The sequence below is a fragment of the Hippocampus bargibanti genome, linkage group LG05, assembly GCF_051943395.1.
Source record: "Hippocampus bargibanti isolate YZ-2025 linkage group LG05, ASM5194339v1, whole genome shotgun sequence".
Lineage (NCBI taxonomy): Eukaryota > Metazoa > Chordata > Actinopteri > Syngnathiformes > Syngnathidae > Hippocampus > Hippocampus bargibanti.
In genome coordinates, this window is record NC_142738.1 from 3,388,590 (window position 1) to 3,416,560 (window position 27,971).

Genomic DNA, 27,971 nt, shown 5'->3' on the forward strand with positions numbered 1-27,971 from the left:
GAAATGACCAAATATGAAACTATCCAACCATCGAGTCTATCTAATGTGTCAATTGCGCCATAGTCATTCCCTTTAAATTCCCCAAATGTTTGGCTCCTTCTCTGTGGGTCGGGGGTTGGTGGGGGATAGGTGTGGGTGGGATAGTAGGAAGGGGGGTTTTGATGGGTGGTGGTGGGGTCGAGTGCGGGCTACCTTCAGCCAATAGTGGTGGATCGGCTCTCGCGCACTCGGGCTCAGTCATGTCAACGCAAAGCAAAGGAGCGCCACACAAGCCCCAACCGTAGCGTGTGCCGCTCAAGTGTGGGCGATGTTGTGACAGCGCGCTCGGCCGTGGGGTTGGGGGGGGCCGGTGGATGGGGGGGGGGGGGCGCTGCTCTCTAAATTAGTCACTTTTTTTTCTTTTCGGGACACTTCACCATTCACACGCCGAATGAGACGCAGCCCGGATCGCTTTTCAAGGACTATTGGTTGTGGATACTCGCACCACTGAAGGTGAGTGGAAGGAGATTTTTTAGGGGGGGGGGGGTTACTTGTGTTTGCATCGTGTGATTTCACGGGTGTTTAACTTTGAATGAAATACGGTACATACATGTCTTGCGTGAAAGGAGAGTGGGGGCAGATGGATTCTTCCACCCAAACGTCAGCTTTTTCATCCGTGCGCAGCGACATTGGGAGATTCGGGTCACTTTCCTTCACTTTTTCGAGGCTTGTTTGCGCCAGGCTGGAAAAACAAAATGACAAAAACAAACAATTAAACAAACAAACAGTCAGGGTGGTGTATGAGTGTGGATGGACCCCCACACCCACTAACCCCTCCCCTTCCTTTCCTCGTTGGGGGGGCTCCAGATGTATGGACTCAGCTGTCGCCTGTCACTTGGGTGACAACTGCCTCAGCGCCACTGCGTGCATGTCAAAGGGGGCCAAGTGGAATTGCGTGAATGCGTGCACAAACACACATGCACTAAATGGAAAGTCAATATCTGGAAATGAGTGCGGAGAAGTGCCTGGTGGGTCACATCCAAATGTTTTTTTATTAATGGTGGGGTGGAATTGTATTCCTCATGACGTGGAAAGCAGTTTCGCACATTTTGGTTATTTCAATGAATATAAGTGAGCATAACTTGTACACTACACAAATGTATATCATATGATAATGTTGAAAAAAATATATTTAGCTTAACTTTGTTGTTGTTTGTTGTTGTTTGTGAAATAAGTAGATTCAGTCCAAATGTTTAAAATGTGGATCTAAAACATGTTAAATAGACCTACTTTCTTTTACTGGGGAAGGAAATTGTGGTTTTCAAAGTTTATAGTTCAATTAATTGGATGCAAAGAAAGATTACAATGCCATCATTATTTTATACAATATTTTTATTCCTCCAAAATATTTTGGGCCTGTTTTTGTTTTTTAAATGAGGACAGAATATTCTGAACAAACGGGGAAAATACTCAACGAAAAAATGGGTAGGGGGGGTCCCTTAAACCAGAAAATAATATTTAATGAGGGAGAAAGATTCTTTTAAAAATGAAACCAAATATATAATCAAAAAATAAATGTAAAAATACATTGCATGAAACTTTTTTTTGGTTATAGTATATATAGGGTGACCATAAAAGATGCGTACCCATGAAAATCTCAATTGTGGCTTTCATTAAAAAGCTATTTATTTAAAATTAAAACTATTTTTCGGAAGAAATCATTGCTGCAGAGAGGTACACATCTTTTTGGGTGAAAGAGGAGTGTACAAGTGATTGACAACGTGGTCAGACGAGTACAGGTTTGCTTGCAACAAAATGGTGGGCATTTGGAACACATCTTGGGAAAGCCATAAATGGACTAAAAATTGACAGAAATAGCTGAAACTCTGGTGAATAGTCTTCCATAAACTGAATAATATGTGGTTGTAATTTGGAATAAATATCTTTTTAATCAAAGCCACAATTGACATTTTCCTGGGTCACCTTGTAATATTAAATCGAATGGTGTGGCCATATTTGGACCCCAGACCATACTTTGCCCACCATGTTATGGAATTGAAACAATAAGGATAATTAAAAAAACTAATATGAATAATTTAAATACTATGATACACGTTTTTTAATGTTTATATGCTCATCACTGATGTTTGATGCTTCCAACGCCATGCTTCCATTTTATTTATTCATTATAACTTCAGTTATGACGATCACGAGCTTGCTGATTGGTTGGACACAGATCACGTGCCTCAAACGACCAAATATGGTCCCGCACCCGGGTCAAAATGGCGGTAACGCCATGCGGTTTGACAATCGAATCATATGGGACCCGCAAACCTCATTAAAGTCTCGCAACATACCAAAAGTAAACCAAGTACTGTTGCTATGGTCACATGTGATAATGTCACCGAATCCAGATCACGTTTGAGCTGAGAAAGAGGCCCTGGGAAGCGTTTTTTGGACATGCTGTAATGGCGGGGTTATCTGAGGTATTGCGCAATGGAAGCTGGCTTAATAAATGGAGCGAGCTGATATATCTCAAACACAATATGATTATTCTCAGTTCCTAGGAGACTTTTTTTTTTGTTTAGACACGATCTAGGTTTTAGAATTGGCGAGAGACTGGCAAACTCGAGAGCGAGCACACGACCTGTGTGATGATGCCACCTAGTGGTCACACGCGAAGTTGCCTCTAATACACACAAACTATTTCGTCCTCACCCTGACAAAAAACATACGTCGCCCTGCATTTCACGCTTGAACTGGCATTCCTACACGTAGTCATCTTTAAACTGTTTTCCTAAATTAGAACGTGGCTGTAGATATTGTTCAAGATATTTATAAAGCTAAAAGTAACCCCGATGGATTTACAGGGCCCAAAAATAGAAACAAAGTGACTAACGGTTGGTGTGAAAGTTTCAACGCAAATATTTCTTAACTGTCAAACAAGTTTAAAAATAGGCGAACCGCTGTTGGCAGTCAAACAAATGACGTGAAGGGGGGATTGGTTGACTATTTAACTCCGTAATACTCACCAAAACCGATACGAAGTAACAGATATCACTCGTCCTTTTCATACATTCATTCAATTTGAATGACACCAATGACGGATCCTTTCAAAGTAAAATACTAAAACGAGTTTATTTTTATTTTCATTATTTATGTTTAGCTTACCACGAAGTTTAAAATAGTTACAACTCACGATACATGTGTGTAGTTTATCAGGAATAAATATTTAGTGCGTTTGGCTAATTGTGGCAGCGTTTCGATGTTAGCTCTGCTTTTCGTCGAACCACCTTGTCAGGCAGCAACCACGTCACGGATCGTTTCAAAGTAAAATAATTAAGGGAGTTTGTTTTTCTTTTCATTTTTGATGTTTAGCTTACCACGAAGTTTAAAATTGTTAGAACTCATGAGAAAAGTGTGCAGTTTATCAGGAATAAATATTTAGTACGTTTGGCTAATTGTGGCAGCGTTTCACTGTTAGCTCTGCTTTTCGTCGAAGCACCTTGTAAAGCGGCAGACGTCACGGATCCTTTCAAAGTAAAATAATTAAAGGTAGTTTATTTTTATTTTCATTATTTATGTTTAGCTTACAACGAAGTTTAAAATTGTTACAACTAACGACAAAACTGCGCAGCTTATCAGGAATAAATATTTAGTGCGTTTGGCTAATTGTGGCAGCGTTTCACTGTTAGCTCTGCTTTTCGTCGAAGCACCTTGTAAAGCGGCAGACACGTCACGGATCCTTTCAAAGTAAAATAATTAAAGGTAGTTTATTTTTATTTTCATTATTTATGTTTAGCTTACAACAAAATTTAAAATTGTTACAACTAACGACAAAACTGCAGTTTATCAGGAATAAATATTTAGCGCGTTTGGGTAATTGTGTTTCGCTGTTAGCTCTGCTTTTTGTCGCAACACCTTGTAAGGCGGCATCACGTCACGGATACTTTCAAAGTAAAATAAATTAGGGAGTTTATAATAATCGATTTCATTTATAAGCGCCTTTCAAAACTATTTTTCTTTTCAGTATTATGTTTGTTTTATCATCATTATTATTATTATTATTATTATTAGTAGTAGTAGTAGTAGTAGTAGTAGTAGTAGTGGTAGTAGTAGTGGTGGTGTTAATATTATTATTATTATTATTATTATTATTATTATTATTATCTAATCTAATTTCATCATCTTCAACTAATGTCATATCATTATTCAATTAAAAAAAACTTTATGTATCATCCCATTTGGACTTAAGCTTCCAACAAATTGCTCAAGAATGTAACCCCGGACCACCCGAAAATAGTAAAAATGTCGATTTTTATCATAGGCCCCTAATTGTGGGCAGCCTGAGGCGCGCCTGTGCAATAATCGCCTTATCTCATCGGCATCATGATGTGACACCGACGTGTGGTGGAGGAATTTTCTCAGCCAAGTGGAAGTGCTCACTTTAACTCATTCACTGCCAGACAATGTGCAAAAATGTGTCCACTTTGGTGCCAGGGTTTTTGTCATTTTCACTTGAACTCCAGGACCCAAACAATATTGAACTTTTAGGACTACATAAACATTCAATGAGTTTCATTCTGGAGTTATCTGAGCTTGAAATAGGCAAATGCTGCCGTCTAGTGGAAAGGAACAAACATTGGCACCGCTTGATCGGCACCCCATCCACATGAAAAAGAATTCCTGAATAAATTCGGGAATTACGCTCGCTCTTCATCATATTTTTAATTTCCGAATAATTTCATGAATGGCAGTGAATGAGTTGAGCTGTATGGGTCTGGAGTTATCTGAGCTTGAAATGGGGGCGGCTTTACACAATACAATACAATACAATACATACATACATATAGATTTATATTCGCTATCTAACTAGCTAGCTGGCTACCTATCTAGCTATCTATTTGCTATCTATTCACTATCTAACTAGCTAGCTATCTATTAGTTATCTGTTAGCTAGTTAGCTAACTTTCTATGTGGCGCATGTGGCTGCCGCAGCTCACCCGCAGAAAAACTGATCCTGTGACTGTAAAGTGACCTTGACAGTCACTGTTCAAATCGGAGGTCGGTGGCCACATTGCCATGGCCGAATCACATTCAGGGTAGCGTTGCGGTGGTACCCAGGCTTTTTTTTTCTTCTCCACCATCTGCCTTGCACACATTGCATCCACATGCTAAGCATTACTGTGCAGTGATTAATAGTAGTTAGTACTTTAGCGCTTCCAGGCGCATATGTCGCTCCGCAGGATGATGTTAGGGGCAAGGCTCACAAGTTCGGGGGTTTGGGGGGGGTCTGACTCTTACCGCACGTGGTAATTGCGGCGCTAACTATGGGACCACCTCGCCGATGAAAGCGGTCCCCGACGCCCGCTATGGTCGTCATGTTTATGCATAAGCTTTAACAATGTATGCCCAACGTGCGCTTCCGCGAAGTGGACGGTCGCCATTTTTTTTTTTTTAGTTGTGAAAATTGAGGGGAAAAGTGAGCGTTGTAACGCTAGCGTGCTGCGCTACATGACAAAAAAAATTATCGGTTGATGCTAACAGGTTTAGCGAGTAACCGTTTGTGTTCAGATAAGCCGTCTACCGTCTTTTTATCTATGTGTGTATTAATTTATTTATCAATTTATTTGTCTGTTTATTTATTCAGTTATTTATTTTTAATGCCTTTATTTTTCTCTTTATTTATCTATATATTTAGTATCCATTTATTTATTTAGTAATGTATCCATTCATTTATTTATCAATTTATTTGTCTGTTTATTCAGTTATTTATTTTTAATGCCTTTATTTATCTCTATATTTAGTATCCATTTATTTATTTAGTAATGTATCCATTTATTTATTCATTTATTTATTTATCAATTTATTTGTCAGTTTATTGTTTATTTATTCAGTTGTTTATTTTTAATGACTTTATTTTTCTGTTTATCTATATATTTAATATCCATTTATTTATTTAGTAATGCATCCATTCATTTATTTATCAATTTATTTGTTTATTTATTTTTAATGTCTTTATTTTGCTATTTATTTTTAATGTATTTATTTTTCTGTTTATTTATCGATGTATTTATTTATTTAGTTATTTATCGATGTATGAATTTATGTATTTAGATTTATTTATTTAACAATGCATTTATTTATCGATGTGTTTATTTATTTATCAATGTATTTATTTATTGATGTATTTATTTATTTATTTAGTTATTTATCGATGTATTTATTTATCAATGTATGAATTTATGTATTTAGATTCATTTATTTATTTAACAATGTATTCATTTATCGATGTAGTTATTTATTTATTTATCAATGTATTTATCGATGTATTTATTTACTTATCGATGTATTCATCAATGTATTTATTTATCGATGTATTTATTCATCTATTCATCAATTCCTCCAATTTATTTATGTATGTATGTATGTATGTATGTATGTATGTATTTATTTACTTATTTATTTATTTTTATCCACCTCAATCTGCTTGGAAAATGAGTGGGGCGGCTATCGTGAATATTTAGCGTTAATAATTTAGGATGAGTCATTTTTGTGACTCCAAATTCCAGACCGATATAACTTAGCAACTAACTCTTTTTTTCCTGATGAAAAAAAAAAAAGAGTCTAAGGTTTCTAACCCTGTCTTGGATGCTTATGTAGTCCTAAAAGTCAATATTCTGTGGGTCCTGGAATTCGAGTGACAATGACAAAAACCCTGGCACTGGAGTGGACACATTTTTGTACGGCTGGCAGTGAATGAGTTAAAAAAAAAAAAAAAACAAAGATAACCCCATCGGATGCAGTCACACGTCACGCTTAAGTTACACATTTGGAGGACAAACGCACAGATGGGTCAATGTTGACCGAGGGCGACTTAAGGACATTTCTCGGTGGGCTCGGAGGCAAAAAGTCCCAACCTGCGCCTGGCGGCTGCGAGTTGAGTGGCTGGCTTACAAAGGGACGTTTTTGTTTGCCGTACTCGCAGAATCTTCCTGCGAGGGGTTGTGGCCTCCCAAAGAAAACACAAGCACTGGCTCGCCAGATGTGTATGTGTGTTTATATGTGTGTATTGACACCCAGTGGACACAATATTAGGTACACTTGCACACTCTTAAAGGACAACCGACACCATTTTTTTTTTGTTTCCTAACTGCCATCAGAAAAACGTTTTATAGCATCTAAAATACCCAAAACACGCAGGGTGATGTTTTTAGTCAAATGAAAAACACCAATAAAAATGAGTTAAAGTGTCCCAAAACTACTTCAAAATGACCTCAGAAAGTTTCAGTTTCAGAGGTCCCGCCCCCTTGTTCGTGACGTCACGCCAGGACGTCTTGCCTTGCTCTAGAATCAAAACAATAGCTTCAGATTCGGAGAAGATGCTTTCTTGTTACTCATCTAGTTATGAATATGATTCAAATAGTTCTGAAGAGGAAAGCATACATGTTTGCAATCGATGAAAGAAGTCCTTCCGTATCAATCAAAAAGTCAATGACAGCAATGTAGCGTCCCAGAAAATGCACAAAATGGCGCCCAAGCTCCGTTGGAAATGGCCTGATTTGTCAGCTGGGAATTTGTGTCAACTAGTATCAAATAGTAGTCTTGCTGCAACACACAACGATTCACCATTGCGTTATTTGTGTTTTCCTTCCAATTTCGCCATCAACACGGACCAACACGAAGTTTTAAGACCAAACAAAGTACCCAAAATGCATTGTGTGTCGCTTTCTCGGTCAGGGGTGTTCCCTCCGTGACGTCACGTCAGGCATCGTCATCAACTCGAAAACAAGAATTCCTGAAATTTCAGCGCAAGTCTTAAAACGTAAAATATAGCTAGCTAATCTTTGTAAAATACGCTCAGTACAAGTCATTTGAAGTGAATTATGGACAAAACTTGTCTGAAGGCGTCAGTTGTCCTTTAACTCATTCACTGTCAGACAAAAAAAAAGTGTCCACTCCAGTGCCAGGGTTTTTGTCATTGTCACTCGAATTCCAGGAAAAAGGGCGGACGAAGAACGTGCGACGCTAAATAGCAGGGTTTAGCGACTTTGCTGACTGGCATTTTAAAACCAAGGAGGGGGCAGGTGGTGTTGTACACTATACAGTGATACCTCGGTTTACGAAGCCCTTGTCTTACGAACTTTTAGGTTTACGAATGTTACTTTTATGAATATTTTACCTTGGCATACGAACTATTTTTCGGGATACACACGGAGATTCCACAATGAGTGATGTGTCGGTCGCGAATGAGCCCGTTCTCCTAACAAGAAAATGGTGGCCGACAGTTTTGTCCTCTATTTCCCGCCCTCAGTCTTCGGTTAAAGCCACATGATTGGTCAAGAAGGCACCAGTGAGGGCTACAGACAGAGAGAGAGTGAAGCCATTCTCCAAAAAAGAAAATGGCACCCGCCATTTTTTGTCCTCTATTTCCCGCCCCAAGTCTTTGGTTAAAGCCACGTTATTGGTCAAGAATGCAGCTGTGTGTGTGTGTGGGGGGGGGGGGTTAACATATAAACCTAAGTTATTGTTTTTTTGACTTCAAGATGGTGCCACGAGTGTGTATTTTAACCTTGCAGTCTACACTCTGCCTTTGAACTATAAAAGTTGAAACAAGTCCAAATTTTACTGTTTTTTATCCATGTTCTCACTGTCTGTCGTCTGCCTGTCTCTTTAATGTTTAAACCACTTCCCCTCACTGCCGCGTTCTTGACCAATCATGTGGCTTTAACCGATGACTGGGGGCGGGGAATAGAGGACCAAAACAACCCGGCTGCCATTTTTCTTGTTAGAACGGTCTCATTCAGGAACGACACATGAGTCATTGTGGCAGCTCCGTATGTATCCCGAAAAATACTTTGTATGCCAAGGTATAATTTTCATAAATTTAACGTTCGCAAACCGAAAAGTTCGTATGCCATGGGGTTTGTAACCCGAGGTATCACTGTACTCATAGTCCGAAAAATACTTTTTTTTTCTTTTTTAGCTACCGTTAGAACCACCGCTGAAAAGGTTTCTTCAGCCGTCATCTGTACTTCTTTGAAGGTGTCGGACGTTTCGCTTCTTATCTGAGAAACTTCGTCAGCAAACTAAAGTCTTACTGGTAGTTTAGGCCCTATATATATCCCTACTGTCCAGACGTGGCAGTTCCGGACTCTGCTATGATAAGTCCAGAGACCTATCATAGCAGAGTCTGGCACCGCCACGTCTGGACAGTAGGGATATATACAGTAAAGTCTCGTTATATCGATATTCAAGGGAGTCCGAAAAAATATCGATATAACCGGGACTATCGATATATCCGATATCGATATAACGAGACTTTACTGTATATATATATAGGGCCAAAACTAAGTCCAAGAGGACTTATATAGTCCAAGAGGACAATTGTCCTCTTGGACCAATTGTCCAATTATATTGACACTTATATTGTCCAAGAGGACAATATATAGGGCCAAAACTAAGTCCAGAGACCTATCATAGCAGAGTCTGGCACCGCCACGTCTGGACAGTAAGGATATATAATATATATATATATATATATATATATATATATATATATAGGGCCAAAACTATCAGCAAAAGAATTTAGTTTGCTGACGAAGCCTCTTGGATAAGAAGCGAAACATCCGACACCTTCAAAGAAGTCCAGATGACGGCTGAAGAAACCTTTTCATCGATGGATGGACCACTCCTGTACGACTGAGAGCTTACACAGACGTACCGTTAGAACCGTTTCCGTTGACTACATTGTCGTATCTATTTCGAACCTCTGTCCTGTCGGGTTTAATGAAAATGAAGTTCGGTTTGAACTGCCACCCGGTTAAACCCCACACACACCCCTAAAAAAAACCCACCGTGCAGCAGCACCGGGGCATGCGCTTAATTAGAACGCTGCGGACAAAAAAAAAAGTCTGCAGCTTGAGTGATTTCTCCAGGAATGTTAATCATTAGTGGGATCCCGACTGAGAAGCTCTTAACTGTTACAGGCCAGCGTTGGATTCAGCATTTTTTTTTAGAGGGAGGGGGGGCTTTTGAAGCCGCGCCTTTTATAAAACGTTTCCACGTGTTTTCCCGAGGATGTCTTTTCTCTTCCTATAAAGAGTCGCTCATTGTCGTTCTCTGCGGGGACATTGTTTTGGGGGGGGGTCGTTACAGGGGCCAGATGTGTAAGGATTGACTTCTTAACAGCCACGGTCCAAATTTTACACGCAGGTCCAAACTATTTCCTGGTCATTGTCGACATGTCGCCAGTCAACATCATAAAGCGAGCACGCTTTTCCGATTCCAACTCATCAAGTTTGTCCAGGAAGGACCACACAGGACAGGACTTGCCCCCCCCCAGACCCCCCTTTTGCTCATCCGCTACGGGTATGTGCGGTGTCAGAACCGTCAGACAGCCACGGGCTTTTGTTGAGTTATAGTGTCCTCAAATAAAGGGGGCTTCCTCCCGTTAACAGCCCCCCCTTTCCAACACCCCCACACCCGGTAGTTGTGGTGCTCCCGCTTGCCATTATCCCACAATGAGGTTCCACTTTTACAACTAGGTGAGAGGGTGTCAAATTGAGGATGAAATACAAGCGCGGCTGATGGGGGCGTCCTTGTGACGTTTTGGTTGGGTCGATGGACGGATGATGACATGACAAAGTGGCGCGCCGTGAGCTAACTTGGATAGCGCCGTGGGGCTAATGTTGTCTGATTATTCGTTAAATTGGATGCAAGGCGACTTTTTTAGATAATGGCAGTTGTCTGAATTAACGTCTGCCCGGAGGTCCTTCCATCACGTCAATGTATTTTGCTGTACTTGTTTGGTCTGGGGAACTCGTGTTGCACCCAAAAGCCGCCAGAAGAGGGTGTCCAAGCGCCATATAAGGAATTTAGCAGCCTGTGGAAACGGAGGTGGCCACAGGAGGTCGCCATTTTGTGCCTCTTTTTTTGGGTGAGAGATTTTCCCCCCAATGTTGCCTCAAAATGGCACAAATAAATTCTTTAATCGATTGCAAACATGTATGCTTTCTTCTTCAGAATTATTTGAAATATATTCATAACTGGATGTGTAACATGAAAGCATATTCTCCGAATCTGAAGCCATTGTTTTGATTCTTCAGCAATGCAAGACGTCTTGGTGTGACGTCACGAACTGGGGGCGGGACTTTCTGAAAATGCCCAATTCGCAGCTCCATTTTTTTGCAGATTTTGGACACTTTCAGTCATTTTTATTGGTGTTTTGCATTTGACTAAAAATATCAGCCTGCGTGTTTTGGGTATTTTAGATGCTATAAAACGTTTTTCTGATGTCAGTTAAAAAAACAAAAAAGTGACGTCGGTTGTCCTTTAAAATGGCATTTTCTGAGTAGCTCTCTCTCTTGTTTCTATTTATAATTGTATTTTATTTATTCCATTCTATTTGTGCTTATATTTGATTTATTATAGTACCTATGCTTGTCTGTGACTGTAAAATGTCCTTGAGAGCTTTGAAAGGCGGTTAAATGTATTATTATTATTATTATTATTATTATTACAGTAAAGTCTCGTTATATCGCTATTCAAGGGAGTCCGAAAAAATATCGATATAACCGGGACTATCGATATATCCGACCCTGTTTGCATGTAATTTTCTCCGTGCGTGCATAGAAATAGTATCGATATAACCGGGACTATCGATATATCCGATATCGATATAACGAGACTTTACTGTATTATTATTAGAAAAAAAAACAAAAAAGAGGGGGTTACAGCAGGGTTATGGTGCTAACAACCCTTCCAGTCTGACCCGAGTTTGTCGGCCGCAAAGCAGCTAAGTCAATATCAAGACGCTGGCTTGCCCCACCGTTTGACCTTTTCCACCCTCTTTTCCAAGGCGTAAAAAAAAAAAAAAGGACTGTTTTTACAGTAGAGTGATCGTCTTTTATTGCCCTTTATAACCCAGGCTTTTTTCCTGCCTGTGTCCTGCTAATACCCGTCGGCGAGTCATTTAAACCTGGAGAATACCCACTTTTTTTTTTATATATATAAGGTGGCTCACACACAAGCGAGAAAGCATTCTTCAATGACGGCGAAGTTAAAGACTGACCTTCCCTTTGCCCCTTCGCCCGCCGAGCCCGGATTTACGATGTGTCTCGGGACTTTAATTTGACTCGTTTGAATAGATTACATTAGGCTTGAACTCTCGCTGCCGTGCGCGTCGTCTATGGAGGCTGTCTGTTGTCCGGTGCCAAAGACGCGTTTGTACCGGGGAAAAATACCCGCGTTATCGCCGGGTTTCCCCCCCGTGACAATCGTCCTATGTCTTGTCATTGACTAGCTTTAATATATATATTTTTTTCTTTCTTTAATGTCAACCAGACCAGGTGTGAAGCGCCGTTCAGGTTGTTGTGGCTGTGACCGGAATAGGGTGGGGGGTGCGGGGGTGGGATATTGGGCCATAAAGCCCAGAGGCGATAGATTTATTGGTCATCTGGTACTCTGAAAAGGTCACGGGTCAGGGATGCGTGACTTTATATTATTCAACTATCTAGAGGTGAACCTTGAACTGTGTCACGTACTTCTGACAATGGTGTAAGTAAGTATTTAAGCATGACGTTCTGTGGGTGGGGGATTTGGGGGGTGGGGCCGTAAATGATGATTGGATGGATTGGATGATAAGTGGATTGATTTGATTTGGGGATGCGATTGCGCAAAAAAAAAAAGGACATTTTCCCTTTCATTCGCCGCTGGTAAACTTCTGCGGAAACTTGAGGGTTAATTAAAATTAAAATTAAAATTAACAAAATAAAAATAAAAGTCTAACTCATTCACAATTTTATTCAGGAATTGAAAATATAACGTAGAGCGCCATTCTCCGATTTCTTTGGGTTTTGGTTTTCTGGTTTGGGTACCGATAAAGCGCTGGTAAGACCTCTGGCAATTTTTTGTCGCTTCCACAAGGGGGCAGCATTTCCCCTTTTTTCATGTTAGCGCTTTGTACCAGCTTCGGTTATTGTTAAAGCGCTAAATAAACAAATATGCATGTATTAAAAAATATATAATAATAATAATACATTTCATTTATAAGTGCCTTTCAAAACTCTCAAGGTCACTTTACAGTCACAAGTTTTTTTCGGTGGGTGAGCAGCGGCAGTCACACGTGCCAGCGTTCACACAACCCGGAAGTAACTAAAATTGATAGGAAGCTAGCTAGCTAGAGAGCTAGCCAGCGTTCACTCAACCCGGAAGTAACTCAAATTGATAGAAAGCTAGCTAGCTAGCTTATAGATAGCTAGTAATAATAATACATTTTATTTCTAAGCGCCTTTCAAAAAGCTCAAGGACATATACAGTAAAGTCTCGTTATATCAATATCGGATATATCGATAGTCCCGGTTATATCGATACTATTTCTATGCACGCACGGAGAAAATTACATGCAAACAGGGTCGGATATATCGATAGTCCCGGTTATATCGATATTTTTTCGGACTCCCTTGAATAGCGATATAACGAGACTTTACTGTAGTTAATAGTTAAATAGCTAGCTAGCCAGCTAGGTAGCAAATAGATAGCAAATAGATATAGCACTTTAACAAAAGCTGATGCTGTAACAAAGCACTAACATTTTTGTAAGTATTGCATTGTATTTTGGACAGCCGCCCTCATTTCAAGCTCATATAACTCCAGACCCATACAAATTAGGAAATAACTCTTTTTCTGATGAAAGAAGACAGTGTAAAGTTTCTTACACTGCGTTGAATATTTATGTCGTCCTAAAACTCAATAAATCTGTGGGTCCTGGAGTGACAATGATAAAAACCCTGGCACTGGAGTGGTCACATTTTTTAGTACCATCGTCTGACAGTGAATGAGTTAATAAGCAACAATGTTTATTTGCATTTCCATTGGATCCTATCATTTTTTTCAAAATCTTAATTTTGCATATTTATTGCTATTATCCAGCTCTTTAGTGTGTTTTCACTTATTTATTATTTCAGTTACATTATTTACTTACAGTGATTAAAAGACTGAAAGAACCTAAAGACCCCCCCCCACTCCCCGCCCCGTCGATAGGGAAGGGGTAACGGGAGACACCCCTGGCCCGAGATCATTATTAGTCTATTGCCTGACACAAATCCAACTTTGGTAAGTGACTGCTAGGAAGGTTGTTTCCTTGGATTTAACATGTCATTCAAGGCAGGATGCTGTGCTGCCCCGCCCCTTAAAGATGTGCTAATGGTACTAGGGGGGCGGGTGTCAATGGGGGGTTGGACTGAGTGTTTGGGACGAGCACAAAGGTCTAAAGGTTTGGCGTGAAAGGCCAGGGTTGTCTTCGATGGCCTTGGCCGCTTTGCAGCTACAGTATGACAACAAGGAGTGTGTGTTAACATTCTTAAACGTCATACGCAACTATTAAAAATAAGTTAGCCATTGCTAGCAAGTTGATTTGAAGTGCAACAACACTCTTGGTTGCTCCAAAACCAAATGTGTCTGACCCTCAGAAGTTCAAACGAAACGCAAATCTTAACACAGTCGACAAGGCGAAAATTGGCCGCGACTGTCCAAAGTTTGACCTTAAGCGGTCACTTTTGTTTTCTGAGGCAACAGGAAGAGCCTCATGTTGTGAAATTCCTTCAGAGGTGAAGGAGAGACAAGAGGTCAGCTGCAAACTCCCTGGGGAGTATCACTGGACGGGCAGGTAGGTACAGTCTTTTTACGTCTAGAAGGTAGCACTTTTATGCCTTTGTACGTAATAAAACTAACCAAGTCATTATTGGTCAATCAGCAGTTTGTTTAATGAATGAAGACGACCCCCCCCCCCCCTCCAAAAATATTCTAGACCAGTGGTTCTTAAACTGGGTTTGATCGAACCCTAGGGGTTCGGTGAGTCGGTCTTAGGTTAGGCTCGTCTGCAGTTAGTGGGCACAGTCATTGAAAGAAGGGTTTGGTGAAGCGGCATATGAAACTGGTGGGGTTCGGTGCCTCCAACAAGATTAAGAACCACTGATCTAGACGTAGCATGGTATTTTTAATTCCAAATAAGACTATGTGGAACTGTCGCGGCTTGGAATTGAAGCTGATTTATGTGGGACAGGAGATGTGAGACAATCTCTATTCGTCAATGGATGCTACAACTGCGTGTTTGCTTTCAACATTTAGCTTGTAGTAAACGTGCACATTCCACCATGACGTCCCTGATCCACTACTGAAAAGGACGCTTTGATTTCTCTCTTCTGTCATCGAGAACTGCTTCATGTCACAAAGAGGGTACAGAAAGTGCTGAAGAATGAATGACTCTGTGTCCTTGTGTTGTCATATTATTTATTTAGGTTTGTTTTACTTTATGTTACTTCTGGGTTGAGTGAACGCTGGCGTGTGTGGCTGCCGCTGCTCACCCGCAGAAAAAAATATGTGAATTTATTATTATTGTAATTATTATTATTATATGCTATTTCATTGGCCGATAGGGCACTTGTGACTTAGCTGCCTAGCAACAAGCAACCGAACAATCATTTCAGGAAATAATTGGACCAATTGTTTCTTGACACGCTAACTCAAACTGTTTTTCGGAAGACACTAGGACTTATTTGGTTAACTTTAGCCCGTGGGATATCTCCATGCTAAAAAGCAGGGTGTTCTTGGGTTGATCAAAAAGAAAGCCTATCATCAAAAATGCCTCACTGAGACCAGATGACATTTTTTGTTCACGTGACAAGAGATCAACCAAATCACAACTAACATCATCACTCTTCCCTTATCTTTGAATTGTAAAACGAGGAATGCCTCCCCAAAAAACATTTCAGGCAAGCGGGGGAGGGGGGGGTCAGTTAAGGTAAAACGAGCTCCTGTTTAAGCAACGTGCTACTCAAGATTCACATTTACTTTTCTGTCGACAACGCTTTTCTCATTTGGGAACCCGGTGTTTGAAGTACGAAGGCTGGGTCAAGCGGAGGCATTACCCCGCTGTGACTGGCTGCCGCGAAGTGAAGGGGTTGGGCCGAGTTTAGTGGGTGGGTTGGGAGGGGGGGGGGGGGGTAGCGGTAGAGACATGGGTAAAGGATGGCCAACTGGTTGCGCTCCAGCATATACGCGCAGTCACTCAAATACCTCCGGTCCTATGACATGGTACCGGCACTGTGCCGACTCGTGGTCTGGAATAAGAGTATTGAGGATCAACATGTACGGTACGGATCGAGCTGTGGAGTGGCAGAAGAAACTAGGACAGACTGCCTGATAAGATCCTCTTTTCCTGTTTGAGTTGGAAAGCTGCTCCGAGACGGAGGTAAGAATGGCAGAGAAATGACAGAAGATCATATGCGCTCAAGTGATTCTCAGTTCTGGTTTGGGGGCTACAGGAAAGGGGTAACTCATTCAGGTGGTGAGGGTGGTGGAGGTGTTTTCAAGGATCCCTTTGAGGTTAGGTCAAAGGTTCTAGTTTGTGGTTCTTGGTCAGTGGTTCTTCATCTTGTTGGAGGCACCGAACCCCACCAGTTTCATACGCTCATTCACCGAACCCTTCTTCAATGACTGTGCCTACTAACTGCAGTCTAGACTGAGGGGTGGACCTCTGTGGCGGAGGATCCACCGAACCCCTGAGACCGACTCACCGAACCCCTAGGGTTCGATCGAACCCAGGTTAAGAACCACTGTTCTGGGTAGTCCAAAGTGAAATCCAGTGGGATGAAGTGATAGCAGCATATGTGTTTCTTCATTCATGCTGTCCCTGGACATGCAGGTGGTCTCTATGGTTAGGATGACACTCCCATCCATTTGGTCTTGGAAAATCACTCCCTTGACCACAAAAAGGGTCAGACCAAACAGTCTGTCTGGTCCCCCGGTCAGGCTATTTTGAATTGTTATTCTGGTACGTTCAGGTATACACAATGATGCAAGAGTCTTTGAATTCTCCCAGTTTGCAATTTTTTTTACCACCATGGCAACAAGAGCAACGTGAAGACAAGCCGCCACGGTTATCTTGAGTATAACTACGTTGTCAGGATGCAGAAAGCAGAAGTGTCCAGAAAAAAGCTCTGGGAAGATCGTGAGCAGAAAATCAAGTTTTCTTTGTCAAATAGAGCCTCGCATTGCTGAGTTGGTAGGAGCCAAGTTAAACATACCGGACCGGTCCAAACTGACTGAGAGCACTGTGTTGGTTTGCGCGCACGTCCATCACACTTCCCTGCAGAGCATAGACAGTGATTCAGACCAGAAACTGCTTATTTATCCTGCGTAGCCTCCCTGAAGCTTGTTAAGCCAATGCTCCAGGTGTCTGAACATCACATGACTTGGAGTTAAGAATGTTGTGCTAAATACTTGCCAAAGGGGGACATTTTGTTTATTGGTGTGACATAGGATGAGGTCTGATGAGTGGTTTGAAAGTTAAAATATAGAAATAAAAAACAAATAAGAGAACACATGAAGCATTTAAGAGATGTCAACTGGCATTTTTGTCCATTTGGTTCAGAAACTTTTGTTTATGGGAGTTTTATGTTTTTGTTGGATGTATTGCAAGATTTTTGCTTCAAACCTTCCACCCCCCCCAACCCACCGTTTCTTCTATCAGTAAGATATGCAGGCTTGCAGCATCCAAATCCATGTTAACAAGCGCCTTTACAAAAGAGCTGAGAGGCTGTTAACATTCAGGACGGCAGGGGTCTGGCTAGTGTGGTCGGAGAGTGGCAGTGGTAGGGGGGGGGCAGCGGTGATGGTCCAGGGGAGTTTAAAACTAATGACAGAAAACATAGAACCCTTGTTCACCCGGGCGGAGGGAAAAGTTGAAAAGCCAACACAAGTGATGAGTCAGTGAGTTGGCAAGTCAACCCGAGCGCGGCCAAGTTAGCTGGCTCGATGCTTCTGTCATTCAACAAAGCGTTGGAGGCTAAAGGGAGAGGAAATGAACTGCATGACAACTAATGGAAAAATTAGCATGTGAGCAGATGTGCTTGTATAAGAAAAGAAGGGGGGAGGCTTTGACTAACATCGAGGTCAAACATCCTGAGCTTCAAGCTAATCGTGAGAATCCCATTTTTCGTCTTTTCGAAACGACCTCAGCGTCTTAATGAAGCGCATGGCTGAACGTGTGAGCGCAAAGGTCTATAGTTAGCTCCCAACTCACTGCTCTCAAGCATGCCTGCGTTGTTTTTTTTAGGTTATTTTGGTCTAATTTGCAAGTCAATGGGGAGGGGGGGGGGCAGAAAAAGGGAGTATATTTCTTCCCTTCTTGGAGGACATTATCTGCCTTGATGGACCTGAAGTGTCATCTTGGAGATAACGCGGGACATCTTCTTTAGGGGAGGAGCTAAAACTAAAAACAAACAAAACCAAAAAAGACAATGTTGTTGGAAGAAGCATCCATCAAATTCCTCAACAAAGGTGACAATCATTGAGATGTCATAAAGGTTTCTGAAATTTTGTGCTGCAGTCACATTTCCAAAAGAGGAATGGTCGCCGGTGGACAGCAGACCTTGACCAACATCAGTTAGACCTCCACACATGGATACGAGTCATGAATTATAAAAAACTTCATTCGCCTCCTAGTCTCGTTCCAACCTTCTACATGAAAATCATTTTTGGATACATTTGAGAACAGGCTGCCGCTTAGGTTCACCTCTGTCACCCTTTCACCGAGCAAGCCTGAGTGAGAAACATCAGGCCACGAAGAAGAGTTATTTTGGAAATTCCTAATCAAGTCTTGGAGGGTCTGGGGTGCGGCTATCTAAGGGCATATCACCATAAATGAGAAAGAGGGAATAACTAAGTACGTAGAGATCGACTTTCAGGCTGGTACTCGTGTTTTGTATAAATGTGTGCAAACCCAAGTAGATAGTCTACAACGATATGTCCAAACTTTTTGCAAAGGGGGCCAGATTTAGTGTGTTAAAATGTAGTGTCCCATGTATTCTTTCTACGTGCAGACCAGACGTTATTTATTTTATGACGGAGGCTGCGGGCCGGATGAAAATTGACTACGGGCCACATTTGGGCCACGGCCTGGATATTAGACGCATGTGTTCAAAGGCTGCGTTCTTGTGTGCTTGGTTGTCAGCTGTCCTGTTGTGGCCTTGGGTGCCCTTGTCGGCCATATGAGGGGCGGGAGGTGGGGTAAAGGGAGGGGGAAGAAAGGGCGTCGTCAAGGGTCCATGTTGCGGGACACCGGCCGCACTCCTATTTGATCTCAGCTAGAGCTCTTTGGTCTTTGAGGAATGACCACAACTGGACTCGCATCCTTCCATCGCATGTGTTTCAGTGGATCTTCACTTGGGGAACCCAACTATCAATTGAGATCCAGAATGATCATCATATCTAATAGAAACAAGATTGTGTGGTTTGATGCCTGCATTGAAGTTCTACACCCATTGGTAACTGGAAGAACAATCATTTCGAAACATACCCTTGGTTGATCATGACATACTTTGATATTGCGGCCCCTGATGAAAACCTCATCAGACTTTGGTCAATTTTCTAACGTCACCAAATAGTGGTTCAAAATTTAAAGCCACCAGATCTCATTTTAACGTAGCACCAACAAGAACAAAAGATGGACTTCAATGGTTCTTTTGTACCTGATCTATTGGTCTATTTATGTCAACCACACAGTCGAACCGTGCTTGTAAAAATAATGCACAAGGCCACCCGCTGTGGTAAACACCGCGGGTGTTTGATCCCCCTTCCAGATTTTTTTCCCTCTGTGACACCGTCGCTATCCTCCAAGCATTCTTTCCTTGGTTTACCTGCCTGCCACTTCTGCGTCCGTTCGCGAGATGAAAGGACGGATCAGACAGTGGCTGCAGCGGGTTAGGAAAACAAACAGTTGAGAGCAAAAGGAGAGATGAAGGGAGAGAAACGGGCCTTGCTGACATTCCCCATATGGTGGCCTTGTCCCATTGTCAGGCCGATGTTTAGACAGACCCCAGACTCGACTGATTGAGCCAGTGCGGGTCACTTGCGACAGCCTCTCGAGACATAGAAGGACACAGAGCCAGTGGCTTGTTCTCAATTTTGACTTGGGGTACATTGGAAAATAGGAAACACAACATCGGGCACAACTGCAGAATACGAAGTTCTTTGGACTGCAGTCCTACTTGGTGACAAAACACCGTGGTGACATAACAGCCGATTTCCAACATCCCTCGGCAACGATTTCGAATTCTTTGGAAACAAGGTTTCCCTAGTTGCCTTATAAGAGAGAGCAATGGTTTGATTCTCATAAATTTATGAATTGTTCATCTTCTTCTGTCTAGTAAAAAAGGGGCATCAGATGAGCCTGGCGGGCGCAACTGTGGCGGCGTCAGCGGCCGGCCATCAAGGCGGGGCACGCCAGAGAGACTTGATCATGGAACAAAAAGTCAGCAAACTGACATCCGGCTTCCAGCGCAGTTCGACCTCCGACGACGACTCCGGCTGCGCGCTGGAGGAGTATGCCTGGGTACCACCTGGCCTTCGACCTGAACAGGTGAGGCAAATCAAATAACGCCTTCTGGATTATTAAATCAGATAATCTATATGTGATGCTACTGTCACATATAGATTTCTTGGTGAGGGGGAGTCCATCCCAGTCCTAAATGACAAGAATAACAATTCTTTAAATGTCAGCAGGTAAAGGTGACAATGAAGGGATTTCTTAGTACTGTATACATCTATGTCATCAGGTCCAAAGTCCGACCCGAGGGCCAAGTGCAGTCAGTTGTTAATTTTCATCCTACATTTATAACCCACCAAATCTGGCCCCCTTTGCAAAAAATTTGGACACCCCTGATCTATTTGGATCATTCCAGACATCAACGCCCTGAATAATGACGTATCCTCTTGACAAGAGATTAAAAACAGCCTTGACCTCATTATCACGTCCCGCCAGGTTTCTGCTTGGCCCTCATTAGTGGTGCTCAGCAAGTTAAGCACGAGTGTCGTTGTGGATTCAGACCCTGAACAAAAATCTGTAGAAAAGTCCCAGCGGGTCATGCTTTGAGGCGAGGTTGTTGGTCTACCTCACATCCACTAACAGACAGGATGTCTAGTTTTTATTTACGAACCGTGCTCTGGTCAAGTCTGCTTGTGATTATCGGAGATCTGTTTTGGAGAATTTAGTGGGTCCGGCAGGATCGGGAATTTGGTGGTGTTGGGAGGGGGGGGTGGTGGCGCGTTTTAACAAGCCTTTTCCTCCACAAACACAAATACAAGCAAGGGCAGTTAGTCAAGCCCAGAGGGCACCCGGTGTAATTTGGCATATTTCCTAAACCCGCCTGTGCGTTTCTCTCTTCTCCGTGTTTCGCATTTGACTAACATCTATCCTGCTTTGGCTCTCAAACCACACACATGGAAGCAAATAAGGGGGTGATGGGCGCGAGGAGAAGGGGTTTACAGACTGAAAAATGCCTTTGCTTTTGTTTGGCCAACGCATGGGTCAACTGTAATGTCTTTGTTTACCGCCACCCTTGCCTTTAATGGTGCATTATGGGTCATCGTTATAGTAAAGAAACACATAGTTGCCTATTCCTCAGCCCCACAGGGAGTTGGATGAGGGGGTAGTGGCAGCATCAAAATGTGCATAATTTATGATGGCGATGAGGGGGGCCGGAGGGGCTATGCTGAGGTTGATTGTCAGGGTAAATTGCAGTGGTTCCCCTTCTTTAGATGGCCTGAGCTGCAGGAAGCCCACCAAACACATAACACCAGCACGTCCCACCTCTTTATCTGGCGGGCTGTAACGGCCCCTCCCTCATAAAGTTTACTCACCAAGTGGTCAAACCCAAAGGTCAAAGTGCCACCGCGACAGGCTGCTTTGTCCGGTCCCTATAGAGACAAGCTTATGATTGTTCAAAACGACGACGTGATTTGACCTATTGACCCATAAGGACGTTTGGAGTGTGGATTTATGAGGGTTAAACGATCCTCCTGTATCTCAAAAGTACTATGACAGCTCACGTGGAACATAGTTAGAATCCAGAGTGACATATTTTGCACCTATTTATCGGTAATGCCCATATGATCAATTCCTTAGGTCCAACTGTACTTTTCCTGCCTGCCTGAGGATAAGGTTCCCTATGTAAACAGTCCGGGAGAGAAGTTTCGAATAAAGCAGCTACTCTATCAACTACCACCGCATGATAATGAGGTAAGGACTCATCGACCGTACCTTCAACGCAACGGCTACTGCCTCCGGGTACTTGGTTTTAACTGACGCGACCGTCGGCAGGAATTTACTAAGACAAATGGCACCATGACAAGGTCACTTGGTCTACAAGTAACTCTGAAAGCCAGAAGGTGGATATGGTTATAGATCAAGGGGGGAGAGTGACGATGATTGACAAGAGTTTAGAGATAGATTCGAGATGACTCTGAGTGAAGTTCTGCAGTGACGCCCATTACCCTCCCGGTTGATATCCTGCTGTGGGATTGCGGTCACGCCATCTTGTAGACATCTTGTAGCGTGGGCACAATGCAACATTTGACTGGATGCTTTTATGATGTTTGGCGGGGGGTGAGATGGAAGGGGGGGCAGCTGAATTCCTGTCATAGCGGTGGGTTTTTACAAGAAGGGCTCAGCAGGGGAGAAAGACCATGATTGTAAGAAGCTTTTTGTGATGCCACCAACACTGTTGTGGCACTGCACGCTCCCACTCGGCTCGTTCTTTTCCTTTGTGGCCGGCTTTCTCGATTTCATTCTAAACAGAGGTCGTTGTTTGTGTAAACATCTGCTTTGCCACTTGTAAAGTCCTTGGAAAAGATCAAGAGGGGTTGTTGTAAAAAACCAGGTTGTCAATCAGGGCCAGTGGGTGGAGATGCAATAGGGGAGTAAGGAAGGGCAAGCTCAGGTCAAGAGTTGCTTTTGTTCACATTGAAATTTACTACCCCGTGCTCTCAACTAACATTTAACCCATTAGAACAAATTGTCCGATGTCTAACTCAGAATGGTCTCATTCATTGCCAGATTCGTTACTGCCAGTCTCTGGGTGAGGAGGAGAAGAAGGAGCTACAAATGTTCAGTGTCCAGAGGAAGAAGGAAGCACTGGGGAGGGGCGCACCCAAAGTGCTGCCCCGCAGTCGCCTGAGCAGCATTTGTGAACGTGTATGTATTTCAGTGGATCGCAGGAGAACCCAAATACACTCGCTGACCTCTCGGAATTATTGAATTCAATGCCATTTTAAAGACGCATTGAGATTGAATGACATTTTTTGGAGGATGGGATTCTCGTTTAAATGGTTTAGAGGCCAACGTGCGAGCTAAATTAGCAGCCGATGTCTTTTCGGTTCGGCAGTGTTCTTCTGAGTATTGAACAATGAACACTGCTTCGGCCATTGGGGGATCATAAAACTTGTCCAAACAGCCTCGGCCAAACTTTCCCTGGAGATTGCATAGCTTTTATATCCTACTCAAAGTGGTTACGGCAGTTTAAATGTTAGCCGCGCCGGATGACATTGTGGCCAGAAAACAGAAGAGGCAGCTTTTTTTAGTCAATATTCAATGTGTATTTGTAGTTACGCTAAATAGTCACATGATCTCTGAAAGAAGTAACGATGTGTGCATATTTGCAGTGCGGTGACAATATCAACGGTGGAGAAATGGTGGTGTTCGCTGCCCGGTCAGGCCCTGGATTGTGTTGGCACCCGGCGTGCTTTGCTTGCTCCACGTGCAGTGAACTTCTGGTGGATTTGATATACTTCTACCATAACGGGAAGATCCACTGTGGAAGGCACCACGCTGAGCTCCTCAAACCGCGCTGCTCAGCCTGTGATGAGGTATAACCACACGGTTATTAGATTGTCGGGGACTACAACTACTCTTAATGTCACAAAAGGATTGTTTTGGGGAATAACGATGTCGATTTATCGTCACAATACTGTCCAGGTGACCACCGCGACCTGCAGGGGGCGATGGGGACCGGGCCGGCCTATGCGTAGCCAATAAACCCCAAAACATACTTGTACGTTTTTGCCTTGCAGATCATCTTTGCTGATGAGTGCACAGAAGCGGAGGGGCGTCACTGGCACATGAAGCACTTTGCCTGTTTTGAATGCGAGACCATCCTAGGGGGGCAGCGTTATATTATGAAGGACGGACGACCTTACTGCTGCGGATGCTTCGAGTCTCTGTACGCAGAATACTGTGAGGCATGTGGAGAACATATTGGTAAGACTCAAAAGGCAATCATTTTTTTCTTTTATCTTCTTAATGGAAACTGTCGATTTTCGGATGAACTGCCGGAGACCGGCGGCCTGTCTGTCCGGTATTATCTTTGGTGAAAGATAAGTCGCTGTCAGGATTGAATATCGCTATACAATGGTACAACTTGCGGAATTAATTGCCTATGGGAGATTTTTTGTACATAGAAAAATGTAAGTGATAGAGTGTTTTTACATGATGTTTACGGATTGTGTATAAAAACACTATCAGTAAGTAGAGACACGTTTCCCATGCCCTAATTGCTTTCAAGCCCATAACCCCCAAACTAAATTCATACCTAAATGTTTCCTAAAGCATAAAAAAAATCTCACCTATACTGCATTTTTACCTTTCGTAAGTTGAAATTTCATTCTTAACTAGAGTCAATATTTTCCTGTCAAGACCTTTGGTAACTTGAAAATGTTGTATAAAGAGACGTTTGTAGGGAATTTTGTGATCCATTGAACGACTCTCTCCTTTCCAGGTGTTGACAAAGCTCAGATGACCTACGACGGTCTCCACTGGCATGCCACGGAAAGCTGTTTCAGTTGCGCCCAGTGCAAGAGCTCTCTTATGGGCTGCCCCTTCCTGCCACACCAGGGTCGTATCTACTGCTCAAAGGCGTGTAGTCTTGGCGAGGATGTGCATGCCTCAGACTCCTCTGACTCTGCCTTCCAGTCGGCACGCTCCCGCGAGTCACGTCGCAGCGTGCGCATGGGCAAAAGCAGCCGATCGGCCGACCAGTGCCGCCAGTCGTTGCTCTTCTCGCCTTCGGTCAACTACAAGTTTCCTGGATTGAGTGGAAACCCAGATGACACCATGACCAAAAAGCTAAAACACATGAACTTATCTGATGAGTATTTCTGGAGGGGGCGCGCTGAGGACACTGAGGCCCCGGGGGATCAGGAGGAAGAGTGGGCGGAACATGAAGACTATATGACTCAGTTACTCTTAAAATTTGGGGAAAACGGGGTCTTCAGACAAGCCGGGGACTCCAGACCCACAGACTTTTGGGTTCCAGATAGAGATGTCAAGTCGAAACAGGAAACATTCAAAGATGTTAACGGTGGTGGTGAAGGAAGAGGCAGCTTGGCCAGCAAGAAGTACCAGGCCAACATGTACTGGGCCCAGTCACAAGACGGGCTAGGGGACTCAGCCTACGGTAGTCACCCGGGTCCCGCAAGCAGCAGGAAGATCCAAGAGCTTGAACTGGACCACACAGGTGGAACAAGTCTGGAAGATGAGCCGCAATGGTACGGTGGTTCTTTGGAGTGCATAACAGACGAATTCAAGAAAAAGGATCAGAGTGTCCGGGACTCGATGGACTCACTGGCTCTCTCCAATATTACGGGTAAGAAGAGACATAGGTCCATTTTTATATTGCGAATGAATAATCAGATTATATGCGGGACTGTTTAAAATCCATGTCTGTTTTACAGGAACCTCAGTTGACGGTGACAGTAAAGACAGACCTTTGGTGTATTCAATGCAAGGTTTCCACGTGCTAGACACAGAGGAATGTGAGAAAACAAGCAATATGGGGACCCTTAATTCCTCTATGCTACACAGGAGTACAAATTCTTTGAAGAGCCTTGTATGCGAGCAGGAAGAGGAGGAAAATGTTGCCCAAGAAGAGGCGATGCATCTCCCAGATGAGGGACCAAAACCACATGTCCCCGCCCTGAGGAGGATGCGTTCACAAGCTCGACAACAGCAAGTCAAATTCTCCGATGACGTGTTAGACCGATACAATGATCTCCAGGTGAAACAACCCCCGATGAGCGAACGAACTCGTCGCAGAGTCTTCCACTTTGAGGAGAAGGGCCAGGAAAATAACTCTGGCCGCAGCCATCACCATCACAGGAGGCGACATAGCCGCAAGTCTCGCTCTGACAATGCTCTGAACCTTTTACCAAAAGAGCGGGTCCAAATTGGTTATGGAATGGACCATAGACGGAATGCACACGGTCCAAGAATAGACCCCGGTTCCCGTGGACACCCACCAGCTGGCACCATGTCAGGTTACAAGATTCAGGGCTCAGCCATGACCAGGTTCTTAGATCTGTGCGGGGAGGATGACGACTGGTGCTCGACATGTTCATCATCTTCTTCTGATTCGGAGGAGGAGGGCTTTTTCCTTGGTCAACCCATCCCCCAGCCAAGGCCGCTTAGACACTACTACACTGAAGATCTGCCCAGTCCCGTGGCAGGCATGTCTCCACTGCCCTGTGGCCAACAACGGACTAAATCCAAAAAGATCAAAGGGCACAAGGGCAAAAACTGTATTATTTCATAGGCTTTATTCTGCGCTTTGGGTAATCCACATCCTCGGCTCCTGTAAAAACAGGGAGAAAGTGTTCCACTTCATGCTTGTTTTATATCCGATTTGATTTATTAGCATACGCTACGGTAGTATTACTTTCCAGCAAATCCAGTCAGTATTTCAGAGTAATGCAGAATTATAAACATGATCTACAAACCCAATGCCAGTGAAGTTGGGATGTTGTGTTAAGCATAAATAAAAAGAGAATACAACGACTTGCTGAATCAAGTTCAATCTATTTTTAATTGAGAACAATGTAAAGACAAACTGGTTCATGTCATCACTGGTCAACATTAGTAATCAAAAATAATTAGTGTATTTATTCGAGCATAACGCGCACACATGTATAACGCGCACCCCTAATTTCAATTAAAAATCGGTATCAAATCTTGTTTCACTTTTTCTCGGCTCAGACCAAGCATTGTAGGTGACATCACATCCATCCATGATAAAAATAATTTATTGACAATGTAAACTTCTTCACTTTCTTTGGGTAACAGTATATCAATTAAAGTATGAAGAGCACTGAATCGAAACTCTAGATATTGGTAATTGTGCAAAACAGCAATGCTTACCTCAAGTTTCAGTGTGGGCGAGGCGAGGAAAGGAAATGAAGCGTAGCTAAAAAAAATGGTAATCAACAATAAAAAAAATGCGCGTGATGTGGGTCTTTCCGAAAATCGAAATTGAAGGGCACTTTAACAACAGAATAGCCATGGAAATGACGCCCCCTCCTGGAAGGGATAAAGCATTAAATATACCGGTAGATGAGAATTTTTCCCAGGCCTCGTTTATAAGCGGGAATTTCGTTTATAACGCCCACCCAAACTTTGACTTTAGGTAGAACATTTTGCGCGTTATACTCGAATAAATACGGTATGTGAATTGAGTTTTTATGGGTGTGAGAAATTCAAAAAAAAAAGATAGCGAAAGTTGAGAAATGTTCATCGTACAAGTAGCAACAGGCTAAGTTGAATTGGTCAGTCATTTTTGGAGTGACTTCGGTGGAACTTAGAATACTTCAAAGGAAAGCAAGAGCCATTCATCAACAACGCTCAAAAGCACAACCCGTGAATTCCAAACATGCAATATCATGTCTTTCTAGAATTCAATTGAAAATTCAACATAGGTCTAACAATCATTGTATTCTGTTTTTATTTATCGGCCCCAATTTGATTGGAAATGGGTTTGTAAATATATTGATGCTAAATGTATATACTGTATAGATGTTTGAAAAAGTGGCTATTTTAATACCCCTTTGGCTTAATGACATGCTTATGTAGCAAAACGACATTAACATAAAACTAACAGTAGGCTCTCCTCTCACCACACTCCCAATAAAGGTGCCATATATATATTGACGTCTTGATTTGTGTGACGTTTTACTGGCTTGCCCAACACCATCATTGAGACACAGCGTTTTTTTTAAGTGTTGGTATTTTTTTTGTGAAACTAATGTAATCTGTATAAATGTATAAACTGGAGTATAAGGTTAACATAATTGTAATAAAGACATTACAATTTCCTCACGTGTATTCT

General features: G+C 42.7%; 2 protein-coding genes across 3 annotated transcripts in view; one reads left to right on the forward strand and one right to left on the reverse strand.

The window, feature by feature from the left end:
• LOC148897530 (uncharacterized) overlaps positions 1-27,971 on the reverse strand; it is a 68,057-nt gene that overhangs the window by 39,170 nt on the left and 916 nt on the right. The window contains exon 2 of the mRNA XM_088995857.1: positions 590-721. Coding sequence (XP_088851983.1) covers positions 590-669 — 80 coding nt within the window. The 5' untranslated portion in view covers positions 670-721. The remainder of the gene's footprint in view (positions 1-589; positions 722-27,971) is intronic.
• Positions 363-27,957, forward strand: LOC148897531 (prickle-like protein 1). 2 transcript variants are annotated; one of them, XM_088995855.1, is made up of 8 exons: positions 363-492; positions 20,190-20,401; positions 21,947-22,060; positions 22,877-23,014; positions 23,482-23,685; positions 23,890-24,076; positions 24,594-25,460; positions 25,549-27,957. In XM_088995855.1, the coding sequence occupies exons 2-8, from the start codon at positions 20,207-20,209 to the stop codon at positions 26,403-26,405; spliced, it is 2,562 nt and encodes an 853-aa protein (XP_088851981.1). In that variant the 5' UTR covers positions 363-492; positions 20,190-20,206; the 3' UTR covers positions 26,406-27,957. The 2 variants fall into 2 exon arrangements, with proteins under 2 accessions (XP_088851981.1, XP_088851982.1); XM_088995856.1 differs by lacking the exon at positions 363-492 and adding an exon at positions 15,982-16,231.